The sequence below is a fragment of the Mus pahari genome, chromosome 23 (genome assembly GCF_900095145.1).
Source record: "Mus pahari chromosome 23, PAHARI_EIJ_v1.1, whole genome shotgun sequence".
Lineage (NCBI taxonomy): Eukaryota > Metazoa > Chordata > Mammalia > Rodentia > Muridae > Mus > Mus pahari.
The window spans coordinates 2,129-20,933 of record NC_034612.1 but is presented as its reverse complement, the minus strand read 5'-3'; the positions used below and the strand labels follow the sequence as shown (position 1 = coordinate 20,933).

At 43.3% G+C, this 18,805-nt stretch overlaps 1 protein-coding gene across 5 annotated transcripts in view; it reads right to left on the bottom strand.

The window, feature by feature from the left end:
* Positions 1 to 18,196, bottom strand: part of Chfr (checkpoint with forkhead and ring finger domains) — a 34,682-nt gene extending 16,486 nt beyond the window's left edge. For 2 of the 5 annotated variants that reach the window (XM_021222532.1, XM_021222531.1), the window contains exons 1-10: positions 18,091 to 18,196; positions 17,831 to 17,974; positions 13,351 to 13,450; positions 10,521 to 10,630; positions 9,692 to 9,751; positions 9,356 to 9,571; positions 7,763 to 7,927; positions 3,365 to 3,524; positions 2,578 to 2,732; positions 1,802 to 1,964 (exon numbers count right to left, since the gene is read on the bottom strand). In XM_021222532.1, the coding sequence (XP_021078191.1) occupies positions 1,802 to 1,964; positions 2,578 to 2,732; positions 3,365 to 3,524; positions 7,763 to 7,927; positions 9,356 to 9,571; positions 9,692 to 9,751; positions 10,521 to 10,630; positions 13,351 to 13,450; positions 17,831 to 17,963 (1,262 nt within the window). In that variant the 5' untranslated portion in view covers positions 17,964 to 17,974; positions 18,091 to 18,196. Of the gene's footprint in view, positions 1 to 1,801; positions 1,965 to 2,577; positions 2,733 to 3,364; positions 3,525 to 7,762; positions 7,928 to 9,355; positions 9,572 to 9,691; positions 9,752 to 10,520; positions 10,631 to 13,350; positions 13,451 to 17,371; positions 17,542 to 17,830; positions 17,975 to 18,090 lie in introns of those variants that run through there. The other 3 variants (XM_021222535.1, XM_029533650.1, XM_029533651.1) reach the window with 3 other exon arrangements.
* Positions 18,197 to 18,805: the final 609 nt, after the last annotated feature.

Below are 18,805 nucleotides of genomic sequence, written 5' to 3'. Positions count from 1 at the left end.
CAGATGTCATCGTTACATCATCACCAACCCCTAGCTCCAGGTGTTGGGCTTCTACCGTTCCAGGCCTCTGCTCTACCTCTGCTCACCGGCAGCTCCACTTCAGCAATTGTGAAGAAGGCAATTAACCCCACTTTTCTGCTGCCTAGCTCCTACTACAGGGATGACACTACCCATAACTACCTGGAACGGGAGTCTGAAAGTGAGGATAGCACCTGCCACAAGATAGCTGTTCTGTGCTCCCCTACTCTCCTGCTCAATCCCGCACACCCCATGCTCCAGGACACTCTACCTTAGACCACTTAGTCCCTACTCAGTGGACATGAGCTCAGAGTCTCCAAGGCCAAGAAAACCCAGGTTCATGAGAGAAAACTATACTGCAAGTCCTGCTAGTTCTCTCAATACATGTTCTTGCCTTGTTAGAATCAGAGCACAGTTGCAATCCCAGCACTGTCAAGACTGAGGCAAGAGGAATTTCTGAGTTTGAGGCCAGCCTGGTCTACAAAGTGAGCTCCAGGACAGCCAGGGCTACACAGCCAGGGCTATACCCTGTCTCGAAAAACCAAAAAAAAAAAAAAAAAAATAAGACTAAGGCAAGAGGATCTTAGTGAGCTAGGATGAAAGGTGTCAGTGGCCACACCCAATTTAATATGCCAGATTGGCCTGAACATTCTCACATGCTAGGCAATCACTCCATCACTCAACTACAGTTCTAGACCTTCTAAAATAGTTTTGTTTTGCGACAAGAGACTAAGCTTCTCAGGCTAGCTTTGAACTCACTCTGTAAGCCAAAGGAGGTAATTTACTATTTATTTTTTAAAAGATGTCATGCATGGCCTTGGCCCAAATGGAGACCTTTAGCCAACATGTCACCAAGTAAGATTAGGTCTCAAAGGGCCATCTCCTCTCAGTCTGGGAATTATGCCTCTCCTGTGATACTACTCTTAAGAAATTATAACACTCAGCCGGGCGGTGGTGGCGCACACCTTTAATCCCAGCACTCAGAAGGCAGAGGCATGCAGATTTCTGAGTTCGAGGCCAGCCTGGTCTACAGAGTGAGTTCCAGGACAGCCAGGGCTATACAGAGAAACCCTGTCTCGAAAAAGCAAAAAAAAAAAAAAAAAAAAAAAAAAGAAATTATAACACTCATTTACAACCAAGAACTCACAGTCTCTAACTATAAGAATTACATGTGCTTATGTGGGTACAACAATACATACGAATTTTCTGCTATAGCCAGTGAATGAGGAGGAGCCTAAGAAAATGAAGGGTATTGTTGGGGAGGTTCAAAACCCACTGAAGAGTCTTGGAATGGTGGTGCATGCCTTTAATTTCACTGCTCAGGAGGCAGAAGTAGCACATCTCTGTGAGTTCAAGGACAGCTTGGTCTATATACTAAGTCCAAGACTACATACAGAGAGAGACAGCTAAGCCAGGAGTGGTGGCACAGGCCTTTAATCCCAGCACTCAGGAGACTGTGGAAAGTGGATCATGTGAGATCAAGACCAGCCTGGCCTAGACAGTGAGTTCCACGATAGGTAAGAGTACATAAAGAGACCTTGTCTCAAAATTAATTAAAATTAAAACCAGAGTCCTTCAAGGCTACCTGTGGTTCTTAACGTGTTCACTGCTGCTCTGGGTCCATTCAGTTCGGGCCATACTCTGGATTGAGGACATAAGCTAAAAGCACTAAGGAATCTGACTGACTGAAGTCCTATGGCTGCACACCCCACAGCACAGTGAAGCACAGGACTAATGTACTTCTATCCCCAGATCCCCATTTTCAGCCAGGCACAGGTCTAACCTGATGTCTGAGGATTCACTATCGACATCAGACAGCTCTAGCAGGTCCTCTGAACTCCCCTCTTCATCAGAGAAAGACCTCCTGACTTTGGGTTGCAGCATATCTTGAGTGATTTTATTCCTTGCATCCATACTTCTCACATCTTCTTCACTTCGACTTTTATCTAGACATAAAGGGCACAGCAACAGTCACTGGCAAGGGACAGTGTTGAGGTTTTGCCTTTACTGTCTATTGTAATGCTATGTGCTGGCCCCTATGATTTAAGAATCTGCACTTAGCCCCTGGGACCCTGCCCCCAAGTTAATTCTGATTGGTAAATAAAGATGCCAACAGCCAATAGCTGGGCAGAAGAGACATAGGCAGGATTGAAGTTTCACGGACTTGGAGTGGAAGAAAGGCAAGAAGCCACCATGGATGACATACAGGAGGGATATAGAGAGCTGCCATGGGCTATGTGCCAAGAGAATGTGGCCCAAAGGGCTGGCCAATTAGAGTTAACAACAGCCCAGATGTAGCATAGTAAATAATAAGTGATAACTCAGGGTTATTTATGGAAAAATTAGATCCTAACAGCATGGAGGGTAGGCAACTGCCTCACTGCTATGCTACATAAGGCTGTGTGTCTTTCATCCAGGAACATGAATGGTCCAAGGCGGGGAAGAAGCCCTACACCAGTATTTTAATACTTTTTACTACAGGACAGGACTAGAGAGATGATGGCTCAGGGCAGAGCTTCAGCCCCAGATCCCTACAAGAAAAAAGTTAGTGGAGCCAACCTGGGTGCTGGATAAGGTATGCTTCCACGAGGTTGTTCAGGATGTGGTTTTTGCAAATCCGCTCCACTGGACATCGGCAGGTAGGGCACAGAGATGAACGCTCCATCCAACCAGAGTAGCAAGCCGCACAAAATGTGTGCATACAAGGCTGCAAACTGGCAGAATACGAAGGAATAAAGAACACATTTCTTGACAAAATCGTTAAAAGATCTGCCACTGTGACACTCAAAATCAGCTGCAGGCTGACCCAAACGGGAATGTAAGCTGGATCCCCAACCATGGGCCAACTGTGGAGAATTGTTTAAACACTTAAAGCTCAGTGTTAGAGACACAAAATAAAGAAAAATAGTAATAAAAAAAAATCAGAGGTATAGGCCTGTTTTCCGGAAGATCATAGATCAAGCACCAAGTGTTTGCGTACTGAAAGTTGGGTAGGATCTCCCTCCCAAGTTTCTAAACAAAAACCAGGATAAGTTCATCCCAAAGAGAAACCTGGGAACTTCATTCTACTTTAAGTATTGTGTCTTTAGCCAGGAAATGTTTAAAACCCAGTGTACTTCAAATGATATACATACAAGGCAAAGACCAGGTTTGTTGGGTTACTCATGGCCTGTGTCAGTCAAAACCAAGAGATCACATCTCATAGAATCTGTGGCCCTGGTCTCTGGAAACCTGAGCAGATTCCAGGGCAAAGAAGATCAAAGTCTGTTTTATTTATGGTCACTTCTTCACACTTGTCAAGGGAGCTGGTACTGCTGAAGCCACCCTAGGATATGAAGCAGCACACCTCACACAATCATGCAGAAGGTCTTGACAGATGATACAGGTTAGTGTCTCCTCCATCTTGTCTGGCTTCACAGAGGCATCTTTGACATCTTCACTTGAGGTTTGGGCATTTCCACGCTGGTCTGAAACTAATAACTGGAGGTTCGTTTCAAGCTTCCTATCTATAAGACAAAGGACAAGTCCCAATAGTCACAGCCACTTAACCTGAAGACACGGACGATCCTCACATTTCTATTGTCTACACATAGCATAGCAAATAAAGCCACTTAAAAGACTTTTCTTGTTCTTCAGACAGGATCTCACTACATAGCCCTGGCTGTCTAGGAACTCACTGTATAGACCAGACTGCCCTAGAACTCAAGAGATCTGCCTGACTCAGCTTCCTGAGTGCTGGATTTCAAGGCATGTGCCACCATGCCTGACTATAAAAACTCTTTTAAAAGGTGCAAATAAGTCACATGTTCCTATGTGCCCGAATTCTGGTTTAAAAGAAGAGGTGTTGGCCCATAAGACATAAGGATGACAAGTAGGAAAAGGAGAGATCAGCTGTATAGTATTGTTATAAATGTCACTTTTGTTTAAACAAATAGAATATAACCCTATGAACAAAAGGAAGTGCTGGAAAAAAAAACCTCTAAGATGCACTGGAAGCTTTAAAAATGTTTTTGCCAGGTGGTAGTTGCACATGTCTATAATCCTAGCACTCAGAAGGCAGAGGCAGGTAAATCTATGAGTTTGAGATCAACCTGGTCTACAAAGTGAGTTCCAGGACAGCCAGGGCTATACACAGAAGCCCTGTCTTGAAAAACAAACAACAACAAAAAAAATCCTTTCTTCTGATACATTTATATACATACATAAACTACTACTGCTACTATTATAATTATTACAATTTTAGGGGATTTCCTCATTATGCCCTGATTAATCTCAAACTTATTATGTAGCTGAGAGTTACCTTAGAGATCTGATCCACATGCTTCCATTTCCCCCAAGACAGGGATTATAGGCATACAATATCATAGCTTGTTCAGTTTTAATTTATTTTTAAAAGTTGGATGTATAGGCTAGGCATGATGACACACTAGGGAAGCAGAGGCAGAGGAATCTCGGAGGCCATCCTAGTCTACAGAGTGAACTCTGAGACTGATAGCTAGATCTCAAACCAAACTTTGGATTTGTTACATTTTGCTTGTTGATTTGCAGGGAGAGCACGGGGATGCATGTGGAGGTGAGAGGACAACTTGTAGGACTTACCTAGTCCTTCCCCTCCACCCTGAGGTCCTGGTGAACTGAACTCAGGTCTTCAGGCTTAGCAGCAGCTTCTTTACTCACGGAAACATCTCACAAGACCTCCATTTTTACTTTTAATTAAAGAGATGCTTAGGGCTGGAGAACTTGTTGCTCTTTCAAAGTTCCCGAGTTCAGTGCTCAGCTCATAGCCACCTCAAACACCATCTCCAGAGAGCTCATGTCCTCTCTGTTCTCCATATACAGCTACCCATTAAAAAAAAACAGCCAAACATGATGGTGCACACCTTTCTTCCCAAATGCTTAATCACAGCATTTGGGAGGCTGAAGCAGGCAGATCTCTGTGACTTTGCTAACAGCCTGAACTATGTAACAAGTTCCAGGATAGCCAGGGCTACATACCAAAAGCTTGTCAAAAAAGAAAGAAAGAAAGAAAGAAAGAAAGAAAGAAAGAAAGAAAGAAAGAAAGAAAGAAAGAAAGAAAGAAAGAAAGAAAGAAAGAAAGAGAGNAGAGAGAGAGAGAGAGAGAGAGAGAGAGAGAGAGAGAAGGCATGAAAAGCATACAACTTTAAGTCACACAGAGGGAAATAAACAGTCATTCTCCACCTTGGCCTTTCCTTACCTAGTTTCCTCAACTGAGGAAATTATTGTTTTGTTGTTGTTGTTGTTGTTATATATCTGTATTATAATATTTCAGTCGACTTACTCTGTCTATAGTATTAGAATAAAATCTAGGGCCTTGTATATTAGGCTCAACCACTGAGCTACCCTCAGCTGATTTATCAATTTTAAAGATGCTCTTAGAATTACTGAGCAAATATTGCTTGCTTAAATTATATCTTATGGCCATCATTATAAATATGTTAAGTATTCTTTGCTAAGCCAAATAGTCTAGCAAATTTAAATTTTCTATCTTACATAATTTTCTATTTGTAAAAACATTTTTTATGTATCTGTGAATTCCTGTATATATATATGTACACCATGTACATGCCTGGTGTCTGCCAAAGTCTGACTTTACAGAGAGAATCTCGCTTTTTCTCTTTTTTTTTTCTTTCTTTTTCTTTCTTTCTTTCTTTTTTTAAAAAGCATGTTTTTATTAAGAAACTTATTGCCAGGCGTGGTGGCACATGCCTTTAATCCCAGCACTCAGGAAGCAGAGGCAGGCAGATTTCCGAGTTCGAGGCCAGCCTGGTCTACAAAGTGAGTTCCAGGATAGCCAGGGCTATACAGAGAAACCCTGTCTCGAAAAAACAAAAACAAAAAAAACTTATTAACTTTTATTTCTTTATTTTAACATTTTTTTATATTTTTAAATTAGTCCTTTGAGAATTTTGTACAATATATATTTTTTTAATTTATTTATTTTATATATGTGAGTGCACTGTGACTGTCTTCAGACACACCACAAGAGGGCATCGGATCAAATTACAGATGATTTTGAGTCACCATGTGGTTGCTGGGAATTGAACTCATGACCTCTGGAAGAACAGCCAGTGCTTTTAACCGCTGAGCCATCTCTCCATCCCCAGAGAGAATTTCTTAATCATCACCAGTCAATAAAAAAAAACCTATGGACAATGAACAGGACTAGAAGGTGGGAAATACAGCAGGGAGAGAGAGAATTGTGGGAGTCAGGAGCATAGGAGATTCGCCGGGAACTCTGAGGAGGAGCTCAGGCTTGGCATAACCTGAGGAGAGAGAACCAGCCATGTGGCACTCACAGAATGAAATAAACAGGATAGGTAAGTAATGAGCTACTTGGGGAACAAGCTCTAGATTTTGGCCTAAGCAGTTGTTCACAATAATTTAGTCTCAGAGTCATTACATCTAGGAACTAAGTGGAAAGGAGGAAAAGCCCAAGATTATAGGAATTGGTCACTGGGTCCCCCTGAAACTGTAATTTCAGGTGATTGTGAGCCATCAGGTGGGTGCTGGGATGCAAACTCAGGTCCTCTGCAAGAGTAAGGCTCTTAACCACCAAACAATTTCTACAGCCTCTAATTCTCCATTTTTGTTTAAGTTAAAAGTCACCTCTTGGAGGCTGGAGAGATGGCTCAGCCAGTAAGAGCACTGACTACTCTTCTGAAGATCCTGAGTTCAAATCCCAGCAACCACATGATGGCTCACAACCATCTGTAAAGAGATCTGACACCCTCTTCTGGAGTGTCTGTAGACAGCTATAGTGTACTCACATATAAATCTTAAAAAAAAAAAAGTCACCTCTTATCAATACTGTTTTCCCCCAAGACAGGGTTTCTCTGTGTTGCCCTGGCTGTCCTAGAACTCACTAGGTAGACCAGGCTGGCCTCAGACTCAAGAGATCCACCTGACTATCTCCCAAGGCTGAAATTGAATGCGTGTGGCACCAAGCCTGGGTTGATACTGTTTTCTTTTAAGGAAATTACTATTATTAGTCTGTGTGTGTGTGTGTGGTGTGTGTGTGTGTGTGTGTGTGTGTGTGCGCGTGTGTGCCCATGTGTGTGCCAAGACACACGTGTGGAGGTCAGAGGTCACCTCTGTAGAGCTAGTTCTCTACTGTCACCTTTATGCAGGTGTCACCGGGAGAACTCAGGTTGCTGGGCTGGCACAACAGATGCCTTTCCTGGCTGAGCCAAGTCACCAGCCCATACTTACTCTTTCCTATGGAGCTGTCGCGATTCATAACGTGCCTTCCACAAACCAATTATTTAATTTACCACAAATGTTCAGATAATCTGGTTTTTCCCCCAGGACAACATTCTTAGAGCTCTTCTAGCTCTCTATTTCCACCCTATTCTACTCAGTCAGCTGGCCTTGAACTCTGACCCTCCTGCCTGTGTCTCCCAAGAACTGACACATATTGTCCTGCTTAAGACAACATTCTTTTTTTTAAAGAGAAATTACTAACCTATTAAAGATAGAGAACTTTAACACCCATTTGTACTTGAAAACTGCAGTTTTCAGAACAAGAGCATGACCTAGTAGTGAACAGTTCTATTTAAATTATGCAAACAGAAAGAATTCTAGACTTTCATACAGAAAATGCAAGTTGTTACTAAACCTGAGGCAGATCCACATACTTCTGCAAAAAGTGGGAACCGGCTGCAGGCAACAGCCATCACAGCCCAGAGCACACAAGGCCAAAGGACACAGAACAGTACAGTCTAACCTCCTTTCATCTTTTTTTTGGCAGGCTCCAATTCCTCATGGTCTTCACTTTCTAGCAAAGAAAAGGATGCTTCTTTGTCTTGGAAAACTGGAGAAAAGCTAGAGAGTTCACTGTTGTCAACAAGTGAAGTGCACCCTTCTGGGGAGATGCTTGTATTCCCAGGCCCTGTGAGAAGGGACAAAGAAGAGAGGTTCTGATTTGTCTGCTTCAGAATAAAGTCAGGAAAGAGTTAATTATTTAAGTCTAGTGCCATTTGTGACCAGAAATCTCAGCTTAAGAATATACTCATCCATGAATCATGCCTTAAGTGCACCAGAGCCCATCAGTGTGCGAAGGAAACTAGAGGCAAGCAGCACGTTCACATGTGAAGACATGCAGGGAGGCCCACAACAGAATCAACCCTAAGTACTGCGTCTAAGATGCACAACTCAACATTCCTGCAGTCACAAAATGCATATTACATACTAAATACCCACAAAAGGTACGAAGCAGACACTTCTGACAGGAGTGAGGAGCGCTGTCAAGGAACTAACGATGGAGTTCTGACCTGAACAGACAGACGCTTAGCATCACATGCAACTGGAATGAACCTGGCTAAGAAGTCAGGAAAGTTTTCATTATTCTCTCTTATTCATTATATTATAGTATAATACATATATGCTTTATAATATTCAAATGATAAGTACCAGTACTTGAAAAAGAAAAAACTGGTTTATACTATCTAAACCAAAAAAGGGGAGCAAAGAGAGGCAATAAAGTTATTTTAGGATCAAATAATAGTCATATACCACATAGGAACTTATACACTAAAAACAGAACAAGCTTCCCAGGTTACCTCCTGGTCCTGGAACTACTCGTCCTCTGATCTTCAGAGTCTTTTATGTTCGTCTTTTCATTTGAGAACAAAGGCTCTATGATAGACTGCTACGGAGGGTCCCTGATGGGGACTGAGTATGCACAAGCACTTACACCGTCTTGCATCTGGTAGACACTAAGTACTAACTATAACTGTGTTATTATGACATATAGATGTAGGTATGAGTGCATTTACCCATTTCAGGAAATCTGATTATCAGAAGGTTAATAAAGCTTTGTCAGACTCCATGCCGTGCATGTGGACAGGTGGAACACAAGACATATGTAATGACAAAGTAAGAAGGAAGGATAAGCCACAGGTACCAGGGCATGTAAAACTGGTTCTAAGCAACACACAGTTCTGGATAGACCTTGAAAACATTATGATACATGTCATTAGTCAGTCATAAGACCACATACTGTATGACTATGAACACAAATGTTCAGAACATGCAAATGCAGAGATACGTGAGTTTCCTTTTAGCTGACAGTGTTCTGTAATTAACAGTGATGGCCATATAACCTTATGAATGACACTTCAATTGAGTGAATAATATTTATAGTGTATGCATTGTATTTAGATAAAATTATGAAAATATCAGGTTACCATGGTCGTTAATGTTTAGTCCTTCTCTTGGGAATAAGTCAGTATACACGGTTACAGAACACTCACTGATGAATGGATTTACTGTATCTCAAGGGATAAAAACTGTGACTGTCATTGTGATCCCATCTCACCAGAGCTAGAGGAATGCTTTTGCCCTGCAGAGGTCAGCTCTGGCTCCGTAGAAGAGGTAGAGGCCGTGGGGAGGAGGTCTGATGTCGATGTTGATGGCTGTGGTTCCTCTAAGCATGTCTGAGTCATGGGTGACAACAGTGGAACCTGGGGGTCATCACCCTGCCCTGGACCTGAAGAATCTTTGGTCACATGGAACATATTTTCTTTATTGGCTTCTATAGGCACAAAAACAAAGGGAGTACACTCACAACTCAGAAAGACACCAAGGGGCTGAAGGGCCATCCTAGACACAAAGCTCTGTATAGCATCCAGGCCTCTGCCATCCTTCCACTTACCAAGGGAGTCTTGAGTCAAGCTCTGTTTGCCACTTAAAGATTCATAGAGGTATGCCACATCTAAAAGGAAATTAAACAAGTCAGGGAGCCGTGGCCCCATGGGAAGTGTGAAGTCTACTCTCCCCATCCTATGATCACATCACACCTGTCTTTTGATTATCTTCGTTTACCATCTGGTAACAACTTTTACCAGTTTAAGTGATTCTGATAAAAGTGAGCCACAGTTACCAACCTAAGTATAAGGAACCAACCAAAGGGGAAAATGGTCTCATAAGAGGGTCAAGGGTGAAAAAGACACACTTCACTAATAGCTGTGTAATAACCACTAGAAAGAAAGGGTACAAGATCCTTCTGTGGGTCAGAAGGACTTAAGGAATACTAGTGTCCTCTTTTTACTCCTTGCCAAGAATAACTTTATGGTGGTCTTCAAGTATTTCAGGGTACCCTCATGGAGCTAGATCCAGTCTAACCTTTACTATCTCTTGCAAAGTGTCCAAAAGCAGCACTGCCAATGGCTTCTGGGCTGCTATCTAGGTTTTACTCCCACACTCCAATTCTACTGTCCAGTCCAGCCCAGCCCGTTTCCTCCCCCTGGCTGCCACTGTGAGGTGTGCAGTTTCTGATGGCTTTCCTGCCTTTAGAAAGGCCCAGCTGAAGGGTCAGCACTTCACCCAAGTGCTCACACCAAGAACCCCCACTAATGTCACTTTCTATGGAGATGTCTCCTTCTACACATGCTCTTTCTGAGGGTGTTTCCAGCCTCAGCTAGATGGCTTCTTGGTGCAACACCTGGGAAAAGTATCTACACCAGTTAATTGTCCTCTCTTACTGTGTTCTGGCTCATTCTTCCTGTACACCAAATAGATGATATCCCCACTCTGTAACGGGTAAGTCTGCTTCTTAACAACTTGCAGCTTATTGATTACAGTTCCATTGGTGCTGTTAAAAAACAAACAAACAAAACAGAACAAAAGTGTAAGTTACCCCCACTCAAAATAACTAAATAGGATAAACATGCTTCTACCATATTAAGAAATTTGCTCAGCATTACTATTTTGAACATACTCAGAGGGGAAACACTAACCATTTATATATGCAAGTAAGATCTAGACTAAAAGGCTGCCTCTTACCCACTTATAACAAATTAGCAGCCCAATTTTCTAACAGAGTGGTTTTCTCTTTTTCTTTTTCTGTAAAAACTACTTTTTACTCCTGCTCTATTTTTTTAAGAGTATGGTTATTTTGCATGCGCGTGCACATGCATGTGTAGGCCAGAAGAGAGCACTGGAACTCTTGGAACTGGAATTACATATGGTTTTGAATGGTCATGTGGGTCATCTGCAGTTCCAATGCAGGCCTTTCTTGCCTCAAGGTGGATCCTGAGGCAGCACAGTGCTGTCATTTCCTTCGTTTCTGAGCTGTTGATAGACCTTCCCCTTCTCTCCAAAAACCAGTTCATTCTCTCCCCCTCTCTCACTCTCCCTTGTCAGTTCATTCCCCAATGAGATCAGTACTAATCTCTCCCAAAAGATGCATTCAGGACAAAAGTAAAACAAATTGTGGGTTTTCCACTGAAGGTGGCGTAGCTCCTGTGCTCAAAAGCCGTGGTAACCCAATTACAATCACACTGCTAGATGGGGAACCACAGTACATATCCTAGGTCCAGAGTGTGGGGACAGGAAAGATTCTCTCAGAAAGAACGTTTTGGTGACAACCGACTGGAAAATCAGACGATAAGTACAGGATGGCCAGAGAGTTCGGTACCCTGCACATAAAATAAATTTCAACTGGACCTAGCTTGGCTCTGCAGCTTCATTCCTGAGGTCCAGCACTGGAAGGAATTTGTATTTCAGGCTTGCACAATAATTCTCTCGGGACAAGGAATAGCAAAAATTTTCCATAAAGCACACGGCACTAGCTCTGTGGTCACCACATCTCACTCCAACTACTCAGCTTTGCCACTGCAGCATGACAGCAGCCAAGGGCAGGACTTAAATATGCAGGCACGCCCATGTCCCAGTAACTGAAGAAACAGCATGTAGACTTCAATCTTGACGCAATCTTGACTGGCTTTCTGCAACCAGGTATCCTCCAATTGCCATCTTCATACTCTTTCTCAAACAAATGAACCCCTGCTCTTAGGCTGAAGCCCAAATGCCCTGCTATGATTTCTATCTATTAACTGAACTGACCCCACAGGTTGCTTTGCCTCTGCCTTGACTACCTGCTTCTCCTCTAGACCACTGCTGCAGAAGGCAACACCTCTGACAAGAGAGATTATCCAAGAGCATCCAGAAGGAATCAGCCCACCAAGACCCAAACTGGATTTTGGTCCTCTACAACTGTCAAAAGTAAGTCACCATTCTCATAAGCTATTAAGTTTGTGGCAATTTGTTGCCACAGGAAGATGGCTTTAGAATGAGCACCATTTTACAGTGTTAAGAGTTAATCCCAGCGTTTATGCCTTGCCAACATGGCGCCCAGTCCCTGCAAGTACACACATCTGAAATCCGAGGACTTGGGAAGACTTGTGGCAGGAGGATCATGAGTTCTGGGTGGCCCTGAGTTCCACAGAACAGTGCTATTGTCTGAAAACAAACAAACAAAACCAAGTCCCTAAACTTATCCAGTTGGTGTACAACTCCAGAAGGCCACCACTGCTTGTGCCAAATCTAAAACAAGCACATTCTGAAGCAATGTTTCCCTTCAAAAGATAATCAGATGTAAATACAGTTAGGAGATCTACAACAGTGTCACTCATAGTAAGAAAAAAAAAATCAGAGGAGGGAAATAATATGCTTTCATGAATTAGATGAGATATCTCCATCAAATCCTTCTTGAGGATCAGAGAAACCAGCAGAAGCAGAGTTGAGTTGAAAAGTGTGTAAGAGCCAGAGGGGATGGAAGACACCAGGAAACAAGGCCTTCACACACACTCACGGGAACTGAAGGAGCAGGAACGGTCCCACACAAGAAAGAAGTGGACACATGTCCTCATCGCTAACAGTTGAGCCAACTGATAACCACTTGCAAATGAAAAATCAGTTTTCTCCAAGGAGGCTTCACTGGGGAAACAAGCCACTCCTCAGGGTAGGCCGCATGCCGATCAGTAGACATCACAGAAAGTGAACTCAGTGTTTCTGTGGGCATCTTTGAAGGTTCCTTGCCTCAAAATGTTGTGTGAGGCCTTTTTTAAAAATTCAATTTTTATTTTTCATTTTTAATTTATTTACTTTTACCCTACATACGTTTTACATATATATTATGGTTTCTGATGTTGTGCTTTTGTGGGACTCCCGAGTGTGTGAATGCCTACGTCTCTGTGTCTGCCATCTTTGTCCTGTGCTTCTTCTTGGGCTCTCTTCCTTTATCTGTTTTGTCTTATTTGAATTTGTTTGTTTTTGTTTTATTATGTTTTATTATTATTTAGATGACTGTTTGTTTTCTAACGAGACAGATTAGGTGTGGATCCAGACAGGAGGGAGGTAAGGAGGAACTGGGAGAAGTACAGGTGAGGAAACCATAATCAGGAGAAAAGAGAAAAAAACAAACGTTATATTTTAAATCTTATTTTTGAGACATATGAGCTGTATTGCCACAAAGTAAGTGCACTGCCAGCTCCCTAACTTACACAGGGGAAGAAAAGACAAAATGCTCACCTGGTGTCTTCCAGTGTCACCTCACCAGATATTTCATCCACTGTAAGTTTACAGTGATCTCCAGAGACCAGTTTATTGCTGGGGAAAGAGAGGTCACAGCCTAAAACAGATGGCAAGAAGACACTGGACATTACTGTGGGTTCATTATTGCTTTTCCAGTCGGTGACCAACTGTGCCCATGGACACGAGCAACCCTGAAATCCTGAAGTGCTAGCCTGAAGTAAAGGGATAGATGTTTGGGCCAACCTTGTCCAACCCAGTCACCTGGGAGATCTCATCGTATCAGCAGCTTTTTCATGACAGTTTAACACACAAACAGTTCAACAGATAACAGTATCTAAATTGTAAAATAAACAAACAAAAAACTAAAGGGGCTTAATTTTTTTTTAATATTTTAAAATAGTTCTTAAGTTTTTCCTCTTTGGAAATTTGGGTTTTATAAATCATAAAGCTGAATTAAAAACAAACACAGAAAATATGACTAAGCAAAGTATCATAGGGCATATATAAGAAAATATAAAACAGAAGAGGATCTTTATTAAATGCAAAGTGGAAAATACTAAAAAGAAATTAGTGCTTTCTTTAAACTATGGGAGTATATGTGCTGACAGACTGCACCAATAGAGCTCCTGTCTTTAAATGAAAATAACAGCTAGGCAAGGATCTCATACTGAGATACCCCCCCCCAGGCTTGGGTAGCTTAAGGCCAGCCTGGGCTATATATCATAAGACTGTCTCAAAATAAGGGTAAGGGGGACACAATGTCCCACATGAAATCACAGCCTTATTCTGTTTGGACCTATGTCTGACTTCATCACTGCCTTATGGATGTAGCTGTGTTTGGCTACTTTGTGGGCTCTTCTTTGTTCTACCCTTTCAACCCAATGATAGATAAGAGAGGAAAAAAGATACAGAAGAGAGGGACTGGCATTATCCTTAAACTATTTCCTGCTCATTAGGGGCATCCAGTTCCTTGAGGCAAATTTGATCTTTTCCATCAGGATATCTAATTTCCTCTTCTTGATTCTTCTTTGGACACAACTACTTAACACACTGCGAACAACAGCAACCAACCAACAACCAACAACCCACCCTGCCTCTCGGGGCCCTAGCACTCATATACCCTTTGAAAAATTCCCAGAATTCCAACCAAATGTCACACAATTGTAGAAACTATTTGCCACTGGCAAAATCAGACTCCTGCCAGAGCATGAAGCAATTCATGGTCAGCTGCTGTGGACAGTCTGAAGCAGCTCCTTATCTCTGTACTTATATTCTTATAAGTACAATAAGGAACAAATAAATTTCAAAATTTACAGAGACAAAATTTTGTCTCTGTACTTATATTCTTACAATATTCCTGTTTTCTAAAGAATCAAAAATTCCAAAACTGCCACTGTGTATGCGTTGGCGGATCAGAAGACTCAGCATTTCCCACCTCCTTGAACAACCAACTTTATTGGCAGGAAAGGGAATGAGCCGAGGCCAGGATTCCTCCCTCCATCTACCAGATGAAGCTCTCTGTAAGAAAAAAAAGTCTAAATATCTAATTGCTCAGAGAACCTGGGGATGAGTGTTTGGGCATTAACCAGGCTGCATGGTTGGCTATGTCCTGCTCTAGCCACCAGCTGACGTTCACGAGCTGTTGGCACTCCTGGATACCAGCATACGTGGTACCTAGATAGGCTTAGATGCAGCTGACCATTGCCTAGATTTGTGACAACTGGGCTCTACAATTGGCCTCTAAAGTGAACTTCTCTGTTAGCATGCCTTCCAGGAATGCTTGCACGTCAAGCTACAATGGAAGCTGTATTTCGGGATTCTAAAGGATATGTTGTAGCTCAACAACTAAGACTTGCTTGTGTAGAGTTAAGTTATTCCATGTGGTGACCACCTGAGAGTCCAGCTACTCAGTTTGATTCGGCATCAGTTACTTATCCTTCCAGTTCTTCTGTGCCACAATCTCACACTGTCTTTGTCTTTTTTAAGATCATGTATAGGTCAATGCCCAAGGCGGAATACATGCCCCTACCAGTCTGCTCAGATGCTTTGTGATTCTGCAGGCACGCATGCTTTTCTTCAAGGTTTATAACCTACATCTCCAGATTGTTCATGGTCAGTCAACTGATGTTGGTTTTCAGACTCAGACACAGGGTCTGTTCTGCTATATCAAAAAACTGATTCAGAAATCACCAGCAGTTAGATGGGTATTACCCATCTGTGTTCAAATCTAGAGCTGCCAATGAAGGCAGCAAGAATCTTGTTCTAAAGGTCCTCCATGGTCTTGCAGTAGTAGTGATGGGTCACAGAAGGTCTCAAGCTCCTGCTACCAGTATTAGCCTTCTGCTCACTCTGTTCTGACAGTTACTGAGTTTCTACATAGTGACCTTGGCTTTCCCTACCAGTAGCTCAACAGACCCAGCCAATGTGCAGACACAACTTAGGCACCAAAGAAGAAGATGAGTACATGGAAAGGTAAAGGAACAGACGTGGCCCAGCTAAGACTCCATGGATGTTGGGTTCACAGATTTTCTATCCAGGCCCCTGACAGTAACTGACAACTAGTGGAAGCTGTAGAAAGTCATGGTGAGGGTATCTGCCAGTGACATTGGCTTGAGGAGACAGAAAAAGCAGGAGTTATAAGATTGTGTACTGTGGTGGCAAATGCCTTAAATCCCAGCACTTGAGAGGCAGAGGCAGGTGGATCTCCATGAGTTTGAGGCCAACATGGTCTACAAAGGAAGTTCCAAGACAGCCTGGGCTGTTATACAGGAAAACCCTTTCTCAAAAAGAAAGAAAGAAAGAAAGAAAGAAAGAAAGAAAGAAAGAAAGAAAGAAAGAAAGAAAGAAAGAAAGAACACTACTTTTCTTCTCCACTGGCATTCAAAGTCAATTCCACTTAAAATCCCGTAAAACTTTTAGTGTGAAGATCAGAGAACAACCTCCAGGGGTTAGTTCTAGCCTTCCACATAGAAGTATCAGCAAACCAGTGCAGTGACCTTTACATTGTTAGTGAAAGTAATTACTGAAAGCATTTCTATTAGAAAGCAGGTGCCGGGCGTGGTGGCGCATGCCTTTAATCCCAGCACTCGGGAGGCAGAGGCAGGCGGATTTCTGAGTTCGAGGCCAGCCTGGTCTACGGAGTGAGTTCCAGGACAGCCAGGGCTATACAGAGAAACCCTGTCTCAAAAAAAACAAAACAACAACAACAACAAAAAAAAGAAAGCAGGTTTTTGTTTCTTGTATTTACATGCACTGTAGCATCTTGATATGTGTATTATGATAATGTGTATCCATGTGTCCATGATGATGTTTGTGGAGGCAGACAGGGTCTCTTAATGAGAACCTAGAGCTCAAGAAGTCTGCAAAAGTAGCTCCAGCCAGCAAACTTGGATCCTTCTGTCTCTGCCTCCTCAGAACTAGAACTAGTCCTTTACATAGGTGCTGGGGATTTGAACTCAGGTCCTGAAGCACTCTACCATCTAAGCTCTCTCCAAGCCCAAAGCTGGGTTATGTACAAGCAGTTCATGTAAGATTTTTATCAATCCTCCTAGCAAAATAAGGTGGACACAAAGTTATAGAAAAGTATGTCCTAATCCTAGCACTTGGGAGGCAGAGGCAGGTGGATTTATAGTTTGAGGCCAGCCTGGTCTACAGAGTGAGTTCCAGGACAACCAGGGCTATACAGAGAAACCCTGCCTCATACCCCCCCCCCAAAAAAAGAAAAGAAATAAAGAAATGTATGTCCTTGAGCCAAAGCAATCGATGTTGGGATCTTTGTATGACTTTGTTCAAATTCTCAGTTTCCTAGGTTCATTAAATAAAATATTCTAGTTCCCAGGACTTTTGAGGTCTTTTCAAATAGAAACTCTGCCATTATAAATTGCCCTCTGAGCACTGGCTTAACAGTGTCCTAGACTTCCAGCATATTCTTTGTTCTCATTTGTCACAAAACATTTTTTCTAAAGTCCCATTTTTTCACCCGCCAACCTTTTAACAGTGGTGTTGAATTTCTACATACCTTTTTTCAGTTTTCCTTTTGTTATTGATTTCTAATTGCATTTCGTTGAGAAAGAGAAGTGTATAGTAATGAGGACAAGACCGTATTTTGAAGGATATATTTACAGATCTATTTTACAAAGTTGTACTGAGAACTGACTGACATCCATCATCAAACATCCAGAAGAGCAACTGCACAAATAAATGAGCCCATTTTATGGGGGGGAAAAAGAAAAGCACAATGCACCTACCCACCCCCGCCCCCCAATTCTGATAGTTGCTGTCTCGCCAGCCCGGTACTTTTCCCACTTCAACCCCCCCTGTCGGTTCCCCCATCTAAACCCACTCTGACTAGGTCTTCGATCCTGCTTTAGGCCCTCGGTCTCTTCTCAGTTGGGTGCCCACTTTAGATCCCAATGCTTCATCCCTGTCTACCCCTTCAGTCTTTATCCTCGTCCCCACTCCACTCTGGCTACCGCACCTCTCCTCCTTCCGATGGTCCACTCGCGTTTCCAAAGAAGGATCTGGGGTTCGTCCTCCTCTGCGCCTAGACGAAGAAGCCTCCCCCAGGGTTCCTGCGGTGGCGGCTGCTCTTCTTCCCCGCGTAGCTCCATAGGACTCACATCTACAGAGACCCAGAAACGCCGGCTCAGGGATCACTTCAAAAACACTCAGCATCGCTGCTATAGCCTGGCCGCCGCCTGCCTCCCCAGCCGGGACCCCACCCGCCGGCCAGCTTACCCCCCGCCCTGCGCGGATCCCGGAACCGGTCGCACTGTCGCCGCCACCGCTGTCAACAGACATCTCGGGAACCCCAGCTGATCCACGGGAGGCGAGGGGGGAGGGGCGCGGGGCGGTACGCCCTGTGATTGGCTGGCGGCGGTGCCCACCGAGAGCGACGGCTAGAGCGGTGCCAGGAAAGACTACCCAGGGGGAGCGGGGTGGAGCGATCGGAGCCTGCGCAGACGAGAGGACGGGCACCTGGTTGCCATCTTTGATGCTGGCAGGCAGGCGGCTTTACCTTCCTGCAAAAGCACGGAAGTAGCTGTGGAGGGCGCCATGTTAGATTCGGGCCAAATAAATAGAAGGACCCAGTAACTTCTAGATCGGAAGGTCCTTTAGACCTCGCTTGTAATTCCGATACGGCTTGCCATTTAACCTGTAGCGAGATAAGGTGCTTTTTTTCACACGTCAGATTACAAAATGTGGAAACTTGGTACAGTGGGCCAGCCCTTCGCAAGGAGCATAATTTAAGATGTCAATTAGAATAGAAACAGGTAGCTCGTCTCTGAGGGCTGATTTGCGCTATCTTGCCACGTTAAATCCTGTTTCTTAGAATCTTGTGTCATTCCCGAGTTGTATGCTACAAGCATGTTTGTGACCCCCACCCCACCCCACCCCGGTGAAAGAGAAACACTGGCAAAAACAATGCCCTGGAAGGAAGTCACTGAAGACG